This window comes from Anguilla rostrata, chromosome 1 (genome assembly GCF_018555375.3).
Source record: "Anguilla rostrata isolate EN2019 chromosome 1, ASM1855537v3, whole genome shotgun sequence".
NCBI lineage: Eukaryota > Metazoa > Chordata > Actinopteri > Anguilliformes > Anguillidae > Anguilla > Anguilla rostrata.
In genome coordinates, this window is record NC_057933.1 from 84,775,634 (window position 1) to 84,799,548 (window position 23,915).

The 23,915-nt window shown below is 49.9% G+C and overlaps 1 protein-coding gene across 8 annotated transcripts in view; it reads left to right on the forward strand.

Annotated features, from left to right (window-relative positions):
- Positions 1-23,915, forward strand: part of LOC135238424 (adhesion G protein-coupled receptor B2-like) — a 93,919-nt gene that overhangs the window by 35,501 nt on the left and 34,503 nt on the right. For 6 of the 8 annotated variants that reach the window (XM_064306301.1, XM_064306309.1, XM_064306329.1 and 3 more), the window contains exons 3-10: positions 10,900-10,980; positions 13,075-13,239; positions 16,874-17,038; positions 19,044-19,208; positions 20,483-20,584; positions 22,162-22,268; positions 22,660-22,857; positions 23,853-23,915. The exon at positions 23,853-23,915 is cut by the window's right edge and continues 6 nt beyond it. In XM_064306301.1, coding sequence (XP_064162371.1) covers positions 10,900-10,980; positions 13,075-13,239; positions 16,874-17,038; positions 19,044-19,208; positions 20,483-20,584; positions 22,162-22,268; positions 22,660-22,857; positions 23,853-23,915 — 1,046 coding nt within the window. The remainder of the gene's footprint in view (positions 1-10,899; positions 10,981-13,074; positions 13,240-16,873; positions 17,039-19,043; positions 19,209-20,482; positions 20,585-22,161; positions 22,269-22,659; positions 22,858-23,852) is intronic. The other 2 variants (XM_064306337.1, XM_064306363.1) reach the window with 2 other exon arrangements.

Genomic DNA, 23,915 nt, shown 5'->3' on the forward strand with positions numbered 1-23,915 from the left:
CCCCATCCCGTTATTCCAGTACCTCATCCTGTTATTCCAGTACCTCATCCTGTTATTTCAGTACCTCATCCCGTTATTCCAGTACCTCATCCCGTTATTCCAGTACCTCATCCCGTTATTCCAGTACCCCATCTCGTTATTCCAGTACCCCATCTCGTTATTCCAGTACCTCATCCTGTTATTCCAGTACCTCATCCCATTATTCCAGTACCCCATCTTGTTATTCCAGTACCCCATCCCATTATTCCAGTACCTCATCCTGTTATTCCAGTACCTCATCCTGTTAATCCAGTGCCCCATCCCAGGCACAGATGTGTGATTTTAGGACACCCTGAACCCCTCTCGGGTGCTGGCAGGAGGGCACAGCGGAGCCCCCAGGGCACATGGAACCAAATCCGTCTCCATGGAAACTTCACTTCGCCCGCTGTTTCTTCCAGAATAAAAACCGCTCAGTTTCACTCAACACACAATTAAACTGCACATTCAACATCAGTCAATAAGTTTCAGATTAGTGTGGAAACGTACAATTACTGTGACTGTTAATTAAGAATTTGGCTTGGTTTCCCCTGTTTCAAATGTTGTAGTGCTCAACTGATGAAACCTCAAACATAATAATTCCTCCCGTTGTCTTGGCTGAAAATACTGTGGAGTTGAGTCTCACCATGGGAACATAAGAAACGGCCAGAGTGATGAAGGAGATGCTTTATTTCAACCGCTTTTCGGCTGCATTCTACGGCCCCCAACAGAAATCTCAAAACAGCACAATCACTGTTTTTCTGGTTTAGAGGGACATTTTTACTTTACCTGTGTCTTCTGTGGAGCCCAGCGTTTCTCTCTCTCTCCTCTGGAGCCCAGCGTTTCTCTCTCTCTCTCCTCTGGAGCCCAGCGTTTCTCTCTCTCTCCTCTGGAGCCCAGCGTTTCTCTCTCTCTCCTCTGGAGCCCAGCGTTTCTCTCTCTCCTCTGGAGCCCAGCGTTTCTCTCTCTCTCTCCTCTGGAGCCCAGCGTTTCTCTCTCTCTCCTCTGGAGCCCAGCGTTTCTCTCTCTCCGCTGGAGCCCAGCGTTTCTCTCTGTCTCCTCTGGAGCCAGCGTTTCTCTCTCTCCTCTGGAGCCCAGCGTTTCTCTCTCGCCTCTGGAGCCCAGCGTTTCTCTCTCTCCTCTGGAGCCCAGCGTTTCTCTCTCTCCTCTGGAGCCCAGCGTTTCTCCTCTCCTCTGGAGCCCAGGTTTCTCTCTCTCCTGGAGCCCAGCGTTTCTCTCTCTCTCCTCTGGAGCTCAGCGTTCTCTCTCTCTCCTCTGGAGCCCAGCGTTTCTCTCTCTCTCCTCTGGAGCCCAGTGTTTCTCTCTCTCCTCTGGAGCCCAGCGTTTCTCTCTCTCTCTCTCCTCTGGAGCCCAGCGTTTCTCTCTTCTCTCCTCTGGAGCCCAGCGTTCTCTCTCTCTCTCCTCTGGAGCCCAGCGTTCTTCCTCTCTCTCCCTCTGGAGCCCAGCGTTTCTCTCTCTCTCCTCCTGGAGCCCAGCGTTTCTCTCTCTCTCTCTCTCTGGAGCCCAGCGTTTCTCTCCTCTCTCACTCTCTTGGAGCCCAGCGTTTCTCTCTCCTCTCTCCCTCTGGAGCCCAGCGTTTCTCTCTCTCCGCTGGAGCCCAGCGTTTCTCTCTGTCTCCTCTGGAGCCCAGCGTTTCTCTCTCTCCTCTGGAGCCTAGCGTTTCTCTCTCTCTCTCCTCTGGAGCCCAGCGTTTCTCTCTGTCTCCTCTGGAGCCCAGCGTTTCTCTCTCTCCTCTGACCAGCTTCTCTCTGACTCTCTCCCCAAGAACTCCCAATACTCTCTCCCTCTGGCCAGCTAAAGCTGATTCAGAGTTCTCTGCATGTACAGCAGTGTTTCAGGCCATGTAGCCATGCTTTTCCACCATGGACACATAACTGTTCTAACACAACACTGTCCTACACCAGCACCAACAACACTGTCCTACAGAGCCCACATCACTTCCTTCTCAGCCCCAACAACACTGTCCTCTTAATCAGCACCACACACTGTCCTACATCCCCAACAACACTCTCCTACACCAGCACCAACAACATGTCCTTAATCAGCACCAACAACACTGTCCAGTCAGGCCAACCACTGTCCTACACCAGCACCAACAACACTGTCCTACAGCAGCACCAACAACACTGTCCTTAATCAGCACCAACAACACTGTCCTTAATCAGCACCAACAACACTGTCCTAAATCAGCACCAACAACACTGTCCTACATCAGCACCAACAACACTGTCCTACATCAGCACCAACAACACTGTCCTACATCAGCACCAACAACACTGTCCTAAATCAGCACCAACAACACTGTCCTACATCAGCACCAACAACACTGTCCTAAATCAGCACCAACAACACTGTCCTAAATCAGCACCAACAACACTGTCCTACATCAGCACCAACAACACTGTCCTACATCAGCACCAACAACACTGTCCTACACCAGCACCAACAACACTGTCCTAAATCAGCACCAACAACACTGTCCTACATCAGCACCAACAACACTGTCCTACATCAGCACCAACAACACTGTCCTAAATCAGCACCAACAACACTGTCCTTAATCAGCACCAACAACACTGTCCTAAATCAGCACCAACAACACTGTCCTACACCAGCACCAACAACACTGTCCTTAATCAGCACCAACAACACTGTCCTAAATCAGCACCAACAACACTGTCCTACATCAGCACCAACTGCACTGTACTAACATGGTACATTACTCATTATGTTTGGGTGTTGTTTGCAGTGCTTAAAAAATGACCCAATTTATGTTTATATACATTTTAATTTTTTATTTTTTTATTTAACCTTTATTTAACCAGGTTAGTCTCATTGAGATTAGAAATCTCTTTTTCAAGAGAGACCTGGCCAAGAAAGCAGCAGTTGATTACAGACACAACAAAATTTGAACATTTAACATACTATAATAGCAGACAAACAGCAATGTTCAAAGTTTCACAATCTGGTTAACATGAGTAATCTGTAGTGCAACTAAGGGTCAAAACAATTACAAGTTTCACTTTCCTTCATAACCTTAAGCCTTTTTTTAAAATCATTTAATGATAAAAGCTCCTGTAAATTAAGTTCTTTCTGGAGCTCATTCCACGCAGAAGGAACTGGAATGCTTTTTTGCCAGCCTCAGTATGAACCTTTGGCACAGACAATAAAACACTGTTTTGTGAGCGAAGTCGGTATTTTCCATTAGTCTGCTGGACAATGTACAGGCAAAGGTAAGATGGAAGCAATTTCAATATGGCCTTGTAAATGAAAATATACCAGTGACACAGCCTACGTAATGCCAAGGAGGGCCAGCCCACTCTTCTATACATACACTTATTCCAGACAGATTAAAAAACTCAGTGTAAAAGAGATTTGTCATCATCATCCTCGTTATCACCCTCATCATCATGTTCATGGCTGTTTAATAGAGAGCTGGAGTCAGGCAGGCTCCTGTCAGTCTGTGGGCTTTCACACGGAGGACGTAGCACAGGATCGACGATGAAGAGAGCCCTCTCTTCCCCAAAGCATTATGGGACTGCTGATGTGTGCCGGTGGACGGCCGTGTGTTAGCGAGGTAGCGCTAATGCGTTTTGAAGCCCTGGGTGAATTGGAAATGAAGGTGGAGGTTTAGCAGAGACAGTGGAGGTGTTGGAGATGGGTGGAGCGCTGGAGCCCTCTTTCCCCTCCTCCACATTCTGAGGAGTAACGAACCATGCGGTCTGGTCCTGACCGCTGCCACCCTCGCGTCACTCTGCACCGAGGTTCACATCGTTGGGCTCTCAGGTGTGTGTTGGGAGTGTGTGGGAAATGGGTGGTGTAGTGAGGTTTACAGAAGTGTGCTCCTTATCAGACCCCCAAAGGAAAACAGACTGTTTACTGTGCTGACAGTGGAGTCAGAAGGGTGTGGTGAAGAGACTGTGCTCAGTTGCAAAACATCGTACTGAATTAGCACTATGTAAACCTTAGGTTCTCCATAACGGAGTGCAGTCATGTTAGGTATTTTTGGAAAGCTGGTGTCATGGGGAACAAGATAGTGTCTGAGCTATACGGTTTAACCTTGTCTGATAGGCTTACAGAGGCAGTGCAAACAGGATCATTCATGTACTGTTTTGTTAGGATTGTGTCTTTATTTGATGACTTGGGTTATTTCTTTTGATATGTAAGGGGAAAAGTGCAGTGGTTCGGGGAAACTCGTCAGTACAACCTCCTGCATGTCATTTTCGTATAGCCATATCACTGCACACACACTTATGCACCATCGTATATTGCCATTATTGAACATGCTGTACAATACACTGCATTCAGTAGTAGTGACCTGGCATTCCTTTTTGACTGTTGCCACTGCACACCAAGCAGTTTCAGGGTCCTAACATAAACACAGAACTCAGGCTATCTGCACCCCGTGGTCACTGGCCTATACAATAGTGCCGTAGCACCCTACACAATTGCATCTATGGAGGCTACACACGCCGCAGGCACGTCCATGTCTACCAAGGTAGTTAGCGCCCTGTATAGAGCCACACTACATTAAATGGTCATTTGCATTTTCCAATGTAGAACTGGTAGCACAGAGGAAAGGTTAAAACGTTCTTTTTGAGTGAGATAACCGGGATAACGTTAAATGAATCCCGCTCCAGTAGCAGCGGGTAAGACTGCACACGCTCCTTCACCACTCAGATACTTCCACCGTTTGGTGTATCCGAGGGTTTGGGTGTGTTTGGGGTATCTTAGCGTGGGACTACCTGACTGATGCCAGGGAGTAAACTGATGTGCCCTTTTGTAGTGTAGCCACACCCCTCAGCTCTGGATCCCCGCCCCTTCGCTGCAAAGCCCCGCCCCTCTGCTGCAGTTTAGCTCTGAAGTAAATTGTCTGAGTCATTAATTATAGTCTCTCATACTCAGGCACTGCCTGTAAAACGTGTTTTTGCTTTTCCTGTAGTCCCAAGAGCAGAACTGACTGAATGTGAGTTCTTGGGTTGAGAAATTGCCATTTTTTTTGTCTGGTGCAAAGTAGTTTTATGTATCCTACAAATGTATCCATGGCAACTGGTGAAATCTGAGGCAAATGGGAGGGTATTTTCCGGGCATCTGACTCCTGATCGCAGCGTGGTGCCCCGTGTAGTCCGTGTGAAACTGCGAGCAGCGAGTGCTCCTGAGTGTCTGATGTGTAAAAACACGCTCATCGCCTGAGCCGCTTGCTGTGAACACCTGCTCAAACTTCCCCTCTAATAAACATAATCTTGGCTTTTGGCTCAGAAAGGATGCGTTTCAGAGTCGTATGCGGGACGCACGCTGAACTAACCGGTCTGTGTTCTGGGTCGACCCTTTCCCTGCGCATTGAATGCTTGGTTGAGGGTTTATAAATATGATAAACAGGTTCCCTGTGTTCTGTTGGCGCTCCTGGGTTTTCGTTGTTAAGACCCTGATGACTAACAGGGCCTCCTTAGGTGTTTTCATCATCTTTCCCTCTTCTTCACAATCTCTTTTTTACTTCGTTATCTGAAAAATTCTGAATGTCGGATGTAATTATATTACATCCATATCATATGTGTGAGCCCCTTCCCTGGTGATACGCTTTATGTCAGTAATACCTGTATTATCTGAAGGTAAAACCCTTGTTCTGCTGTAATATGACAACGACGAGAACATTGGACATTCAGCCCAATAATGCTCACCATTTTCCTGCCATTAAAGTGTGCCTTGTGCTCAGCTTTTACCCACAAGCTAGATAGTATCTAGCGCCTTATCAAGCCTGGTCTCAAAAACCCCCAGAGCTTCTACATGTAACATCTTCTCTGTCATTCCCTGCTCTGTCATTCCCTTCTCTGTCATTCCCTGCTCTGTCATTCCCTGCTCTGTCATTCCCTTCTCTGTCATTCCCTGCTCTGTCATTCCCTGCTCTGTCATTCCCTGCTCTGTCATTCCCTGCTCTATTTGAACATTTCAAAACACGGGCTTTTGGTATCGTGCTTTTTGGCTACCCTGGTAACATTGGCACATACTTTACAAGATTCAAACTTACTTTTGTCTTTTTAATACATTTTATCAAGTTGATTCTTCTCTCTTAAAATCCCTCTTAAATTAGATTTATTTATTTACTCCAAAGGTTGCTAACTTATTTTAATTTAATACGCATTTTGAGGAGGTTGTTAGATGTTATGGTGATTGGGATCTCCTGAATAATGATGTCAATAAAACCAGTGCTGGTCCAACTGTAAAGAAGAGAGAGAGAGAGAGAGTGTGTGTGAGAGAGAGTGTGAGTGTGTGTGTGTGTGTGTGAGAGAGAGAGAGAGAGAAAGTTGTGCCACTGTGTGTTTGTGTGTCTGTGTGTGTGTGTGCAACAGAGAGCGAGAAGGAGAGAGAGAGCAGCCAATCAGCAAGAGAGCTGCTTCTGAACCTACAGCCAATCATCAAAAGAGCTGCTCCTGGGCCGGCACCCAATCGGCTATCAGTGTGGGCGATAAAGAGGGGAACAAATCAGCATGAAATAAAAGGTGACAGAAGAGAAGGAAATGAAAAGAACAGGTCTACAGTGACGAAAGGACAGGGATGCGTTTTATGGTTTATGACTCAGAACTCTTCAGCAGGAAAGATAATGTGGGTTGCATTTCACTGATCCGGTTCTAACTGCTCTCTGTAATGTAGACTGACCCAGGCTGATCCGGTTCTAACTGCTCTCTGTAATGCAGACCGATCCAGACTGATCCGGTTCTAACTGCTCTCTGTAATGTAGGTTAGGCCTGGCTGGGCTCTCTAAACCAGCTTGTTTTGATTTACGGGCATGCTCTCCCTGAATTGATTAATCCATTCGTTCGTTTGCTCCTTCCTCACGCATTGTTAGAGACAGGAGGTGTGAGGAATTTGCTTTGGCAAAGCTCACAGCTCTGTCTCTGCACAGCTGGGACGTGTGTAACTTTGCTGCAGATCTAATCTCATCAGCGAAATCCCGCTCGGAACATTGAGTGGAGGTCAGACGTGCCGCAGTGTGAGGAGAGATTTACGAGCGCGAGCAGATTCGGGCGTTCAGGAGGGTCTGTGAGGACCTCCGACCAGACAGGCAGAGTGTCTCTACTCTTCTCCTCCCTAACTGCTCTCCTGAACAGCGTGTCTTTACTTTTCTCTAACTGCTCCGAAGTGGTCTTTTCTCTTCTCCTTCCTAACTGCTTCTGAACAGGCATGTCTTACTCTTTCCTCCCTAACTGCTTCTCTGAACAGTGGTGTACTTTCTCTCTTCTCTCCGAATCGCTCTTCTGAACAGATGTCACGTTCTCCATTAGATGTCTCCTGAACAGCGGCTTTACTCTTCTCTCCTAACTGCCTCCTGAACAGCGGTTCTTACTCTTCTCCTCCCTAACTGCTCTCCTGAACAGTGTGTCTTTACTCTTCTCCTCCCTAACTGCTCTCCTGAACAGCATGTCTTTACTCTTCTCCTCCCTAACTGCTCTCCTGAACAGCGTGTCTTTACTCTTCTCCTCCCTAACTGCTCTCCTGAACAGTGTGTCTTTACTCTTCTCCTCCCTAACTGCTCTTCTGAACAGCATGTCCTTACTGTTCTCCTCCCTAACTGCTCTCCTGAACAGCGTGTCTTTACTCTTCTCCTCCCTAACTGCTCTCCTGAACAGCGTGTCTTTACTCTTCTCCTCCCTAACTGCTCTCCTGAACAGCGTGTCTTTACTCTTCTCCTCCCTAACTGCTCTCCTGAACAGCGTGTCTTTACTCTTCTCCTCCCTAACTGCTCTTCTGAACAGTGTGTCTTTACTGTTCTCCTCCCTAACTGCTCTCCTGAACAGCGTTTCTTTACTGTTCTCCTGGACTCTCAGCTCCTAACTGCTCCTTCCGCAGACACTTTCAGAGAATCTTACACATCCTGAGCTTCTGCTACACCGATTCTGACAAAATTCTGCCACAAGGGAAGTGCCTCTCCTGGGGCCTAGTCTGGTGTCAGTGAAACTGCATATTAAACTGGTACCTAACTTAGACACCCTGAAAGAGAGACATATTAAACTGGTACCTAATTTAGAAACCCTAAAAGAGAGACATATTAAACTGGTACCTAACTTAGACACCCTGAAAGAGAGACATTCTTAAAACTAATAGTGAAGCTCACTGAAAGGTCTTGGATATGAATATATTTGAGAACTTGGTTAGCAAGTCTGATAGTAAATAAGTAGCTGAAGACAGAGTTTTGACATCATGAATCTTTTGGATTTTGGGGGATTGAAAAAAAGGAATTTCAAAAGGCAGTTTCTTTCTTTGCTGCCCCAGACCCAGTGTTTGTGGAGAGGAAGTTGCACCCCTCTCTTCCTCCCTCTGAGTTTTGTGCGGAATGAGATCTTTAGGGTGGCGTTTTAAGAGAAATGAAAGAATGTTGTTGTTGTTAGTTTTGTTTCTCAGTGCACCAAGGACCGCCCACTCGCTGTCTCACAGCCAGGGCTCCACAGCGCCAGCAGGGCATTGTGGAGAAGGAGGGAACTGCAGCTCTGTCACCTCACAGCCCCTGTCCTTTAAACGAGCAGTTACTCCCCTGACTGAAGCACTGGTCTGTGGGGACCCCTTTCCCAGGGGAAACAGGGGTTCTGTCTGCCCCAGAGAGAGCCTCAGGTGCAGGGGGGACATCCGGGCCTGCAGTGTCAGCCAGGCCTGCAGTGTCAGACAGACCTGCAGTGTCAGGCAGACCCGCAGTGTGAGACAGGCCCGCAGTGTCAGCCAGGCCTGCAGTGTCAGACAGGCCCGCAGTGTCAGCCAGGCCCGCAGTGTCAGACAGGCCCGCAGTGTGAGACAGACCTGCAGTGTCAGCCAGGCCCGCAGTGTCAGCCAGGCCCGCAGTGTGAGACAGGCCCGCAGTGTCAGCCAGGCCCGCAATGTCAGCCAGGCCCGCAGTGTGAGACAGGCCCGCAGTGTCAGCCAGGCCCGCAGTGTGAGACAGACCTGCAGTGTCAGCCAGGCCTGCAGGTTGAGACAGACCTGCAGTGTCAGCCAGGCCCGCAGTGTGAGGCCAGGCCCGCAGTGTGAGCAGGCCCGCAGTGTCAGACAGGCCCGCAGTGTAGACAGGCCCGCAGTGTCAGCCAGGCCTGCAGTGTGAGACAGGCCCGTGGTGTCAGACAGGCCTGCAGTGTCAGCCAGGCCTGCAGTGTGAGACAGACCTGCAGTGTCAGCCAGGCCCGCAGTGTCAGCCAGGCCCGCAGTGTCAGCCAGGCCTGCAGGTTGAGACAGACCTGCAGTGTCAGCCAGGCCCGTGGTGATAAGCGCCTACGTTTGAGCGTCAGCTGGAGAAAATGAGAAGAAGAACTGAGTGCCTTCGGCACAGCGGTGATATGACACGAGCAGGGCTCAGAGATTATCTGATACTGTGAATGAAGGAAAAAGGAGGAGATAAGATTTGTGCTCAAAAGTAGTGATGTTTCATTCTGTTAGTGGCAGGACAATGCAAGATGAGGAAAGGGGAGCTGCTGTAAAGGTAGAGCTGTGTTCAGGCTCTGCTAGTGGAGCTGTGTTCAGGCTCTGCTAGTGGAGCTGTGTTCAGGTTCTGCAGGTAGAGCTGTGTTCAGGGTCTGCAGGTATAGCTGTGTTCAGACTCTGCTTTTGGAGCTGTGTTCAGGTTCTGCAGGTAGAGCTGTGTTCAGGGTCTGCAGGTAGAGCTGTGTTCAGACTCTGCAGGTAGAGCTGTGTTCAGGGTCTGCAGGTAGAGCTGTGTTCAGACTCTGCTTTTGGAGCTGTGTTCAGGTTCTGCTTTTGGAGCTGTGTTCAGGCTTTCTGGTGGAGCTGTGTTCAGGTTCTGCAGGTAGAGTTGTGTTCAGGTTCTGCAGGTTTAGCTGTGTTCAGGATCTGCAGGTAGAGTTGTGTTCAGGTTCTGCAGGTTTAGCTGTGTTCAGGCTCTGCTGGTGGAGCTGTGTTCAGACTCTGCTGGTGGAGCTGTGTTCAGGCTTGCTATTGGAGCTGTGTTCAGACCCTGCTAGTGGACCTGTGTTCAGGTTCTGCAGGTAGAGTTGTGTTCAGGCTCTGCTGGTGGAGGTGTGTTCAGGCTCTGCTGGTGGAGGTGTGTTCAGACTCTGCTGGTGGAGGTGTGTTCAGGCTCTGCTGTTGGAGCTGCGTTCTGCAGTTCAGTTGCTGTGGTCTCATGGCTGGTATAGATGAACACGCTCTCATCTGCGTGTTCTGCCGAGACAGAAAGCTTGTGCAGTTGTGTTCGGTGCAGGTGTGTGTTCGGTGTGTGCGGGAGGTGTGTGTTCTGCAGGTGTGTGTCTGGCAGGTGTGTGCAGTGCAGGTGTGTGTTCGGTGCAGGTGTGTGCGTTCAGGTGTGCGTGCAGGTGTGTGTAGCAGGTGTGTGCGTGCAGTGTGTGTTCTGCAGGTGTGTGCGGTGCAGGTGTGTGTTCTACAGGTGTGTGCGGTGCAGATGTGTGTTCTACAGGTGTGTGCAGGTGTGTGTTCTACAGGTGTGTGCAGTACAGGTGTGTGCGGTGCAGGTGTGTGCAGTACAGGTGTGTGCGGTGCAGGTGTGTGTTCTGCAGGTGTGTGCGGTGCAGGTGTGTGTTCTGCAGGTGTGTGCGGTGCAGGTGTGTGTTCTGCAGGTGTGTGCGGTGCAGGTGTGTGTTCTGTAGGTGTGTGCAGTACAGGTGTGTGCGGTGCAGGTGTGTGTTCTGCAGGTGTGTGCAGTGCAGGTGTGTGCAGTGCAGGTGTGTGTTCTGCAGGTGTGTGCAGTACAGGTGTGTGCGGTGCAGGTATGTGTTCAGCAGGTGTGTGCTGTGCAGGTGTGTGTTCTGCAGGTGTGTGCGGTGCAGGTGTGTGTTCTACAGGTGTGTGTGGTGCAGGTGTGTGCGGTGCAGGGCAGGTGCTAAAGCTTCTCTTTCTGCACCCTGACAGACTCTGAAGAGGACGATCTGAGAGTGAAGACGCAGCGACCTCGATCTGTCGACCTGCCGGGACTTTACCAGGCCCAGACAGGTGAGATTCTGATCCCGTGCGTTCTGGATCCTCTCAGTACCCCACACTCAGATTACAGTGTGAGGTTCTGGATCCTCTCTGCACCCCACACTCAGATTACAGTGTGAGGTTCTGGATCCTCTCTGCACCCCACACTCAGATTACAGTGTGAGGTTCTGGATCCTCTCTGTACCCCACACTCAGATTACAGTGTGAGGTTCTGGATCCTCTCTGTACCCCACACTCAGATTACAGTGTGAGGTTCTGGATCCTCTCTGCACCCCACACTCAGATTACAGTGTGAGGTTCTGGATCCTCTCTGTACCCCACACTCAGATTACAGTGTGAGGTTCTGGATCCTCTCTGTACCCCACACTCCCAGTGTGCATTGTGGATCCTCTCTGTACCCCACACTCAGATTACAGTGTGAGGTTCTGGATCCTCTCTGTACCCCACACTCAGATTACAGTGTGAGGTTCTGGATCCTCTCTGTACCCCACACTCAGATTACAGTGTGAGGTTCTGGATCCTCTCTGTACCCCACACTCAGATTACAGTGTGAGGTTCTGGATCCTCTCTGTACCCCACACTCAGATTACAGTGTGAGGTTCTGGATCCTCTCTGTACCCCACGTTCAGATTACAGTGTGAGGTTCTGGATCCTCTCTGCACCCCACACTCAGATTACAGTGTGAGGTTCTGGATCCTCTCTGTACCCCCACACTCAGATTACAGTGTGTGGTTCTGCACCCTGTCTGTACCCCACACTCAGATTACAGTGTGAGGTTCTGGATCCTCTCTGTACCCCACACTCAGATCACAGTGTGAGGTTCTGGATCCTCTCTGTACCCCACACTCAGTTACAGTGTGAGGTTCTGGATCCTCTCTGTACCCCACACTCAGATCACAGTGTGAGGTTTGGATCCTCTTGTACCACATCCGTCAGTGTGAGTTCTGCACCCTGTCTGTACCCATCGTCACATGTGAGGTTCTGGATCCTCTCTGTACCCACAGTCGATACACAGGTGAGGTCTGGATTTCTCAGTACCCACATAGATTACATGTGAGTTCTGGTCCTCTGTACCCACACTCAGATTACAGTGTGAGTCGCACCTGTCTGTACCCCACATCAATACCGTGGTCGTTTGCACCCTGTCTTACCCACTCAATCAGTGTTTTGGATCCTCTCTGTTCCCCACACTCAGATTACAGTGTGAGGTTCTGGATCCTCTCTGTACCCCACACTCAGATCACAGTGTGCGTTATGGAGGCTGCAGCAGATCCCTGTGGCATTATGCAGCAGCGCTGTGTTACACTCGCGTGCCGGCCTGTGAGATTTATTTCCTGTGCTGTGGTACGCAGCGGTCCCGTGCGCAGAGAAGAATAAAACATTTTTACATCATGTCCACCGGCCTGGCGATGAATACAGAGCGTTAAAATGCTTTAGCGCCAACAACAAAGGACCCGCCTGCCGTAATTATCCTTATTTATCAATGTTTTAAAGTAATTGTCTGGGAATAAACAAGGATGTCGGCTCCACATAGAGAGACCACTGCCTTCCCCAGGAAGAGAGGCTGGTGGACAATGGTCATGCACCTCACTGTCCACCAGGGGGCAGCAGTAGAGCGAGAGGAGTGCTGGCAGATTGCTCAGGTGTTGTGTTATTGCAGAGCGTGGGGGAGGGGTAAAGCAGAGAGAGAGAGATGTGCAGATGGAGGGGTGGGGGGGGAATGGGAACACAGAGGGAGGAAGAGAGTGGGAGAAATGTTTTTAGTTGAATGCATCTCACAGCTGAGGTGTCTCTCTGCCTGAGGTCCCAGGGCAGAGTCATTCTGTGACTCTGGCTGCTGTCAGATCTGTGTCATCAGTTTCACACACTTTATTACCAAGTAAAGTCTCCTCTGCATGCTAATGCTCCGCTTCTCCATCCCTTATGTTACACCTTCTCTCTCTTTTTCTCCTGCTCCTGTCTTTCTTTATTCTGCTCTCCACCCTTTTCACACTGTTCGTTTTTTCCCTCTGTCCCTCTCTCTCCCCCTGCTGGTATCTGATGTTCTGGCTCGGTCCTGTCCCGGTCCTGCCCCGGTCCTGGCCCGGTCCTGCCCTTATCCCCCAGGTGACCCAGCAGCGGAGGAGTGGTCGCAGTGGAGCATGTGTTCTCTGACCTGTGGGCAGGGCTTGCAGGTCCGCACGCGCTCCTGTGTCGCCTCCCCCTACGGAACCCTCTGCAGTGGCCCGCTGAGGGAGTCCCGCGTCTGTAACAACACCGTCACCTGCCCAGGTGAGTCTCACACCTGTACAACACCATCACCTGCCCAGGTGAGTCTCACACCTGTACAACACCGTCACCTGCCCAGGTGAGTCTCACACCTGTACAACACCATCACCTGCCCAGGTGAGTCTCACACCTGTACAACACTATCACCTGCCCAGGTGAGTCTCACACCTGTACAACACCGTCACCTGCCCAGGTGAGTCTCACACCTGTACAACACCTCACCTGCCCAGGTGAGTCTCACACCTGTACAACACCATCACCTGCGCAGGTGAGTCTCACACCTGTACAACACCATCCCCTGCCCAGGTGAGTCTCACACCTGTACAACACCGTCACCTGCCCAGGTGAGTCTCACACCTGTACAACACCATCACCTGCCCAGGTGGGTCTCACACCTGTACAACACCATCACCTGCCCAGGTGAGTCTCACACCTGTTCAACACCATCACCTGCCCAGGTGAGTCTCACACCTGTACAACACCGTCACCTGCCCAGGTGAGTCTCACACCTGTACAACACCGTCACCTGCCCAGGTGAGTCTCACACCTGTACAACACCGTCACCTGCCCAGGTGAGTCTCAGACCTGTACAACACCGTTACCTGCCCAGATGAGTCTCACACCTGTACAACACCATCACCACAACACCGTCACCTGTCCAGGTGAGTCTCACACCTGTACAACACCATCACCACAACACCGTCACCTGTCCAGGTGAGTCTCACACCTGTACAACACCGTCACCTTTCCAGGTGAGTCTCACACCTGTACAACACCATCACCTGCCCAGGTGAGTCTCACACCTGTACAACAGCATCACCACAACACCATCACCTGCCCCAGTGAGTCTCACACCTGTACAACACCGTCACCTGCCCAGGTCAGTCTCACACCTGTACAACACCGTCACCACAACACCGTCACCTGTCCAGATGGGAGACTGGAGTACATACAGGTACAGCACTGGTGAATCACTGCGCCTACAGTGTGTTCACAGCACAGTGCTGTAGAGTGGATGGGTACAGTGTGTTTGCAGCACAGTGCTGTAGAGTGAGTGCGTTCACTGTGTTTACAGCACAGTGCTGTACAGTGTGTTTACAGCACAGTGCTGTAGAGTGTGTTTACAGCACAGTGCTGTAGAGTGAGTGGGTACAGTGTGTTTACAGCACAGTGCTGTAGAGTGTGTTTACAGCACAGTGCTGTAGAGTGAGTGGGTACAGTGTGTTTACAGCACAGTGCTGTAGAGTGTGTTTACAGAACAGTGCTGTAGAGTGTGTTTACAGCACAGTGCTGTAGAGTGAGTGGGTTCACTGTGTTTACAGCACAGTGCTGTAAGTGTGTTTACAGCACAGTGCTTGATAGAGTGTGTGTTTACAGCACAGTGCTGTAGAGTGAGTGGGTACAGTGTGTTTACAGCACAGTGCTGTAGAGTGTGTTTACAGCACAGTGCTGTAGAGTGGATGGGTACAGTGTGTTTACAGCACAGTGCTGTAGAGTGTGTTTTCAGCACAGTGCTGTAGAGTGTGTGGGTACAGTGTGTTTACAGCACAGTGCTGTAGAGTGTGTTTACAGCACAGTGCTGTAGAGTGGATGGGTACAGTGTGTTTACAGCACAGTGCTGTAGAGTGTGTTTACAGCACAGTGCTGTAGAGTGGTGGTACAGTGTGTTTACAGCACAGTGCTGTAGAGTGTGTTTACAGCACAGTGCTGTAGAGTGAGTGGGTACAGTGTGTTTACAGCACAGTGCTGTAGAGTGAGTGGGTAATACAGAGCTTTTGCTTTGGGAGATGTAGGTGTTGATGGGTTCATGGCCACAGCAGACAGCTCAAATGCTTCTGTATGAGTCATCAGTGGTATAAAGAGCCTGTTTTTATTTCTGTTTATTTACTCAATTAGTCTGCCAGAGAGCAAGACACAGACATGTAACTGAATTGGGTTTGCTCATGTTTTAAACAGCTCCTCTGGTTCTTTTTTAGGCCCACATTGGACTTTTAACTTAGGCTGGAGTAGTTCCCTCGCTCTCTCACTCCTTTGCCTCTCTCTCGCGCTCTCTCTCTCTCTCTATCTTTCACTCAGTATTATTGGGTGAAAATGGGAGGATGCATTAAAAAGAGAACAGCACTGGGCAGGCTGTGTGCCTGTAGAATCATTGTATTTTTTATTCTTGTGAACACAAGCCCCTCCCCTCTCTCGGGTTGCCATAGTGCTGAGTGGGGGGGGGGGATCAGCCGGGGGCTCATAAGTATGGATCAGGATGCTGTCGGTTCTGGGGCAGCCTTGGGGGGCTGGGCTAATTGGGTCTGCATGGCTGGCTCTGTGTTTTTATCTGAATGGAGGAGACACACTGAGACTCTCAGGTTTTTATCTGAGTGGAGGAGACACACTGAGACTCTCAGGTTTTTATCTGAGTGGAGGAGACACACTGAGACTCTCAGGTTTTTATCTGAGTGGAGGAGACACACTGAGACTCTCAGGTTTTATCTGAGTGGAGGAGACACACTGAGACTCTCAGGTTTTTATCTGATGATGGAGGAGACACACTGAGACTCTCAGGTTTTTATCTGAGTGGAGGAGACACACTGAGACTCTCAGGTTTTATCTGAGTGGAGGAGACACACTGAGACTCTCAGGTTTTTATCTGAGTGGAGGAGACACACTGAGACTCTCAGGTTTTTATCTGAGTGGAGGAGACACACTGAGACTCTCAGGTTTTTATCTGAGTGGAGGAGACACACTGAGACTCTCAGGTTTTTATCTGAGTGGAGGAGACACACTGAGACTCTCAGGTTTTTATCTGAGTGGAGGAGACACACTGAGACTCTCAGGTTTTTATCTGAGTGGAGGAGACACACTGAGACTCTCAGGTTTTTATCTGAGTGGAGGAGACACACTGAGACTCTCAGGTTTTTATCTGAGTGGAGGAGACACACTGAGACTCTCAGGTTTTTATCTGAGTGGAGGAGACACACTGAGACTCTCAGGTTTTTATCTGAGTGGAGGAGACACACTGAGACTCTCAGGTTTTTATCTGAGTGGAGGAGACACACTGAGACTCTCAGGTTTTTATCTGAATGGAGGAGACACACTGAGACTCTCAGGTTTTTATCTGAATGGAGGAGACACACTGAGACTCAGGTTTTTATCTGAATGGAGGAGACACACTGAGACTCTCAGGTTTTTATCTGAATGGAGGAGACACACTGAGACTCTCAGGTTTTTATCTGAATGGAGGAGACACACTGAGACTCTCAGGTTTTTATCTGAATGGAGGAGACACACTGAGACTCTCAGGTTTCTAACTGAATGAGAGAACACTGAGATCTCATTCCATAATGCAGGCATGAGATTCGACTCAATTTATCTCAGGCAGTGTGCTTCATGCTCATTTCTTCCCTCATTGGCTGCTTGCTGTGATGTCAATTCTCCCCTCATGGTGCTGGCTGTGTTCCGACTCTCCCCTCATTGGCTGCTGGTGCTGTGATGTCACACTCTCCCCTCATTGGCTGCTGGTGCTGTGATCTCACGCCTCCTCATTGGCTGCCGGTGCTGTGATGTTATGCCCTGCCCTTATTGGCTGCCTGTGCTCTGATGTCACGCCCTCCCCTCATTGGCTGCCCGTGCTGTGATGTCGTTGCAGTGCATGGGCTGTGGGAGGAGTGGTCTCCGTGGAGCCTGTGTTCAGTCACGTGTGGGCGTGGCTCTCGAACCCGGACCCGGAGCTGCGTGGCCCCTCAGCACGGGGGGAAGACCTGCGGAGGCCCAGAGCTGCAGTCCAAACTCTGCAACATCGCCGTGTGCCCAGGTCAGTCCCGCCCCCACCTCTCCCTCTTCCAGTCACATCGCCGTGTGCCCAGGTCAGTCCCGCCCCCAACTCTCCCTCTTCCAGTCACATCGCCGTGTGCCCAGGTCAGTCCCACCCCCACCTCTCCCTCTTCCAGTCACATCGCCGTGTGCCCAGGTCAGTCCCGCCCCCAACTCTCCCTCTTCCAATCACATCGCTGTGTGCCCAGGTCAGTCCTGCCCCCAACTCTCCCTCTTCCAATCACATCGCTGTGTGCCCAGGTCAGTCCCGCCCTCACCTCCCTCTCCTCCAATCACATTGCCATGTACCCAGGTCAGTCCTGCCCTCTCCTCCCATAACATCACCATGTGCCCAGGTCAGTCCCGCCCTCACCTCTCTCTCTTCCAATCACATTTCTGTGTGCCCAGGTCAGTCCCGCCCCATCCTCCCTCTCCTCCAATCACATCGCTGTGTGCCCAAGTCAGTACCGCCCCCAAATCCTTCTCCTCCAATTACGTCGCTGTGTGCCCAGGTTAGTACTGCCCCTATTTACCCCTCCTCCAATAACATTGCCATGGGTCAGTACAGGTACATCTAAGGTACAGTACAGGTAAACCTTGCAGTTAAATCTAACCTGTATTCCAGAAGGTAAATCTAACCTGTATTCCAGAAGGTAAATCTAACCTGTGTTCCAGCAGGTAAATCTAACCTGTGTTCCAGCAGGTAAATCTAACCTGTATTCCAGCAGGTAAATCTAACCTGTATTCCAGAAGGTAAATCTAACCTGTATTCCAGCAGGTAAATCTAACCTGTATTCCAGCAGGTAAATCTAACCTGTATTCCAGCAGGTAAATCTAACCTGTATTCCAGAAGGTAAATCTAACCTGTATTCCAGCAGGTAAATCTAACCTGTATTCCAGCAGGTAAATCTAACCTGTATTCCAGCAGGTAAATTTGCTAAAGCCGTCACTCTCAGCCTCATGGCTGGGCTTCCTGGGAACCATACATTACAATAATGAGTGTGTGTGATTCTTTCTCTCTTATCATTCTCTCTCTCTCTCCCTCTCTCCTTTATGTGCCCCTCTATCTCTGTCTCTCTCTCTCTCTCCTTTACCTGCCTCTCCGTCTCTCTCTCTCCCTCCCCATCTCCTCTCTCTCTCTCTCTCTTTCCTTTACGTGTCTCTCTCTCTCTCCCTCTTTCTCCCCCTCTCTCTCTCTCTGTCCTTTACCTGCCTCTCTCTGTCTCCCCCCGTCCCCCGCCCCCCCCCCCCCCCCCCCCCCTCAGTGGAGGGTCAGTGGTGGGACTGGTCGTCATGGTCGCGGTGTTCAGTCAGCTGTGGGGGAGGGGTGCAGCACAGGCAGAGGAGGTGTAGGGTTTCGGTTCACGGCTGGACAGAGTGTAGGGGGGCACACGCTGAGACCCGTCAGTGCAGCAGCCAGGACTGTGGGGGTAAGTCAGCGCCCGCCCCGATGTCTCCTGCCCCGCCCCAATGCCCCTGTCCTGCCCTGCCCCGCCCCAGCCCCACATCCTGCCCCGCCCCGATGCCCCCAGCCCCGGTCTCCACACCCTGCCCCACACCCTGCCCCACCCCGCCACACCCTGCCCAACCCAGCCCCGCCCTGCCTCCCTGCATTGCTCTAGCATTTCTGGTAGAATCTAAAGATATGTTACAGGGTGCATTGCCTGTACAAAGCCTCCCTGCCACGCCCTACCACACCCAGCCCTGCTCTGCCCCTCCCTCCGTGTGTATCACAGAACATGCTGTCATTGTGGATCTGTGTATTTCTCCTGTCAGTGTAATAACAGGTTGTGTAATAATAGTGTACATCAAGCAGCCACGCCGTACCGTGCGTTTGAATGAAAAGCTGACATCCTTCTCTCTCTCTCTCTCTCTCTCTCTCTCTCTCTCGCTCCCCTCTCTCCCTCTCCCCCCCTCTCTCTCTCTCTCTCTCTCTCTCTCTCTCTCTCTCTCTCGCTCCCCTCTCTCTCCCTCTCTCGCTCCCCTCTCTCTGCTGCCCTCTGTAGGTGGGGGTAACTGGGGCAGTTGGAACCAGTGGGGCAGTTGCTCGAAGACGTGTGATTCGGGGTGGCAGCGGCGGCTGCGGATGTGCCAGGGGGTGGGGCTTCAGGGGTACCCCTGTGAGGGCAGTGGGGAGGAAGTCAGGGCGTGCAACGACAGGAAGTGTCCAGGTGAGTTAGAGAGGTGAGGGTGCACAGGTGAGGGGGGGGGGGTTGGAAAGGAAGGGCCTCCAGGACATTCCCCAATTATCAGGTCCCGGGAATTTCATGAGCCCAGCCTGGAATCCTGAGTTCCTGTACGAACCAGAATCTTGCATAATGCATCTTGCATGCATAACAAGCATCTCTGCAAAGTTAGAGATCAGACTCATTCTCTGACTCTATTTTTATTTCCACAAAAACATTAGGCCTATCAGAAGGCAAATATTCCTCAACAAACCATATACAAGTATTGTGAAACAGTCTGCTCAGCATTAAGCTTATCTTACTAATAAAACCGTAATGAGCCAGATAATAAATAGGCATGTGTAGCCTATTCCAGAAACATAACTTTAATCACATGTAGCCTGTAAAATGAGGGGTTAAATTAAGGGTCAGCTTCTATATGTACAAAATCTAGTTATTAAACAGCACTTTATCATTAACCTGTCTGTTAAGAGAAATGTCTTCATCACATATTCTAATAGCCCACTGCAGCCTAGTTAAAAATTACTAGTGCCTACAAAAATTTACATAGACTAAAATTAACGAGCAGATCAAATTTTTGGGAAATTAGATTTTTTTCTTAGTCATAGTTAGACGATCGATTCCAATTTCATCCCTGTGTGTCCAGTATAAAAATAGTATATCTTTGAGCTGCATGCTAACTGTGGTACCTATGAATGACTGATTATGTCATTTATTCTGTGAAACTCTTTCCACGCTGATGAGGTGGACGTGTTTCTATTTTTCCATGAGATCACAGAAGCGTTCTATTTTATCCCCCAATGTATGTGCAGGAAAGTGAATAGTCCATATGAGCATTTTAAAACATATTGTATCTGTTTATTTTTTAACTATTTTGCATATATAAAATTGCATATTAAGATTTCTTCCATTTCCAGGAATATAAAAATCCCAGTTTTCCTCATGTGAATTTTCAGGAGACCAGAAATGAATCCCCTGATCCCGGGGTCCTGAGATGGAATTAAATGTGAAATATTTTTGGGGCAATTTCTGGTAGAAGTAGGATACAGAATTCCTGTGCTTTCAACTCCATGGGGTACGCGTGTGTGTGCGTGTGTGTGCTGTGTGTGTCTATGTTTGCGCGTGTGTGTGTGTGCGTGTGTGTGTGTGTTTATGTGTGTGTGTGTGCTGTGTGTGTCTATGTTTGCGTGTGTGTGTGTGTGTGTGTGTATGTGTGCGTGTGTGTGTGTATACATGTGTGTGTGTGTGTGTGTCTGCAGCTCCTCACCAGATGTGTAAGGATGAGCACAGAGAAGCTGTGAGCTGGAAGAGTGCTGCAGCTGGAGACACTGTGTACAGCAAGTGTCCCTCAAACGCTACTGGTGCGTACCCCGCTTCAACAGCAACACCCCAATAAGACCCATACCCCAACACTCTAACAGCAACACCCCAACACTATATCACCCCAACACTCTAACAGCAACACCCCAACACTATATCACCCCAACACTCTAACAGCAACACCCCAACACTATATCAACCAACAATCTAACAGCAACACCCCAACACTATATCACCCCAACACTCTAACAGCAACACCCCAATAACACCCATACCCCAACACTTTAACAGCGACACCCCAACACTATATCACCCCAACACTCTAACAGCAACACCCCAACACTATAACACCCCAACACTTTAACTCTGAGGTACTCTGATCCCCATATTAACACTGACGCTGACACCACCTCAACACTATAACACTGAGTCTCCCGAACACTTTAACACTGAGGTAACACTATAACACCCCAACACTTTACCAGTGAGGCACCCTAGCACTGTAACACTATAACACCCCAACACTTTACCAGTGAGGCACCCTAGCACTGTAACACTATAACACCCCAACACTTTACCAGTGAGGCACCCTAGCACTGTAACACTATAACACCCCAACACTTTACCAGTGAGGCACCCTAGCACTGTAACACTATAACACCCCAACACTTTACCAGTGAGGCACCCTAGCACTGTAACACTATAACACCCCAACACTTTACCAGTGAGGCACCCTAGCACTGTAACACTATAACACCCCAACACTTTAACACTGAGGCACCCTAGCACTGTAACACTATAACACCCCAACACTTTACCACTGAGGCACCCTAGCACTGTAACACTATAACACCCCAACACTTTACCACTGAGGCACCCTAGCACTGTAACACTATAACACCCCAACACTTTAACACTGAGGCACCCTAGCACTGTAACACTATAACTCCCCAACACTTTACCATTGAGGCACCCTAGCACTGTAACACTATAACACCCCAACACTTTACCATGAGGCACCCTAGCACTGTAACACTATAACACCCCAACACTTTAACACTGAGGCACCCTAGCACTGTAACACTATAACACCCCAACACTTTATCACTGAGGCACCCTAGCACTGTGACACTATAACACCCCAACACTTTACCACTGAGGCACCTAGCACTGTAACACATAACCCCAACACTTTACCACTGAGGCACCCTAGCACTGTAACACTATAACACCCCAACACTTTAACACTGAGGCACCCTAGCACTGTAACACTATAACTCCCCAACACTTTACCATTGAGGCACCCTAGCACTGTAACACTATAACTCCCCAACACTTTACCACTGAGGCACCCTAGCACTGTAACACTATAACACCCCAACACTTTAACACTGAGGCACCCTAGCACTGTAACACTATAACACCCCAACACTTTACCACTGAGGCACCCTAGCACTGTAACACTATAACTCCCCAACACTTTACCACTGAGGCACCCTAGCACTGTAACACTATAACACCCCAACACTTTAACACTGAGGTACCCTAGCACTGTAACACTATAACACCCCAACACTGTACCAGTGAGGCACCCCAGCATGTCTGTGTCTGTCCCCAGGCTCTGCTAGTCGTCGGTGCTTGCTGGACTCTAAGGGAGTTGCTTACTGGGGTCCTCCGACCTTCGCCCGATGCGTCTCACTGGAGTTCCGATATTTACATCTATCAGTAAGCATTCCTCTCTGCTGTCCTGTGTCACTTAATGTAACATTAGCATGACATTAGCGTAATCGTTAATGTAACCGTAGTGTAACATTAGGGTGACGTTAGCGTAATGTTAATGTAACCGTAGTGTAACGTTAATGCAACCGTAGTGTAACATTAATGTAACCGTAGTGTAACATTAATGTAAGCTTAGTGTAATGTTAATGTAACTGTAGTGTAACGTTAATGTAACCTTAGTGTAACGTTAATGTAACCGTAGCGTAACGTTAATGTAACCGTAGCGTAACCTTAATATAATCGTAGTGCAACGTTAATGTAACCGTAGTGTAACATTAATGTAACCGTAGTGCAACGTTAATGCAATGTTCTTCATGCTGCGCTCTTCCCGTCCCAGCAGCTGCGAGAGCATCTTTCGAAGGGTCAGAGGACCCTGGCAGGGGAGGGCATGTCCCAGATCGTGAGGAGTCTTCACCAGCTGATGTCCCGCCGCCGCTATCACAGCGGGGACCTCTTATTCTCAGTGGAGATTCTCCGAAATGTGACCGACACCTTCAAACGAGCAACCTACATCCCAGCTCCCGACGATGTGCAGGTCAGCCAGGCATGCCTGCACACACACTCACACACACTCACTCTCACACACACTCACACAACCACACACCACGACAACGACCACCACCACACACACTCACCACACGCACACACACACACACCACCACACACCTCCACACACACACCTCACACACACACGCACACACACACACACACCACACACCTCACACTCACACACACCACACCACCCACACCACACTCACACCACACACTCTCACCACCACACTCACACACCACACCACACACACCACACACGCACACACACACACGCAACACACCACACACCACACACACCCTCACTCTCACACGCACACACACACGCACACACACATCTCACACTCACACTCACACGCACACACACACCACACTCAACTCACACACGCACACGCACACGCACACTCACACACACGCACACTCACACCACACACACACACTCTCACACACACTCTCTCACACACACTCTCACACACACGCACACACACACACACACACACTCTCACACTCACACACACTCTCACTCTCACACTCACACACACACTCTCACACACACTCACACACACACGCACACACACACACACGCACACACACACACACACACACACTCACACACACTCTCACTCTCACACGCACACACACACGCACACACACTCTCACACTCACACTCACACGCACACACACACGCACACACTCACATACACACGCACACGCACACGCACACTCACACACACGCACACTCACATGCACACACACACACTCACACACACACTCACACGCACACACACACTCACACACTCACACGCACACACACACTCGCACACACTCGCACACACACGCACACACACACACACACACACACGCACACGCACACCTGTAGACTACCTCATGCCTGTGGTCCCTTCCCAGTAAGTCTCACACAGTTAGCGTAGCAGACATAAAGCTCTCTCTCTCTCTCCCTCTCTCTCTCTCTCTCTGCAGAAGTTCTTCCAGATTATCAGCTTTATGTTGGATGTGGAAAACCGTGGAAAGTGGGAGGATGCT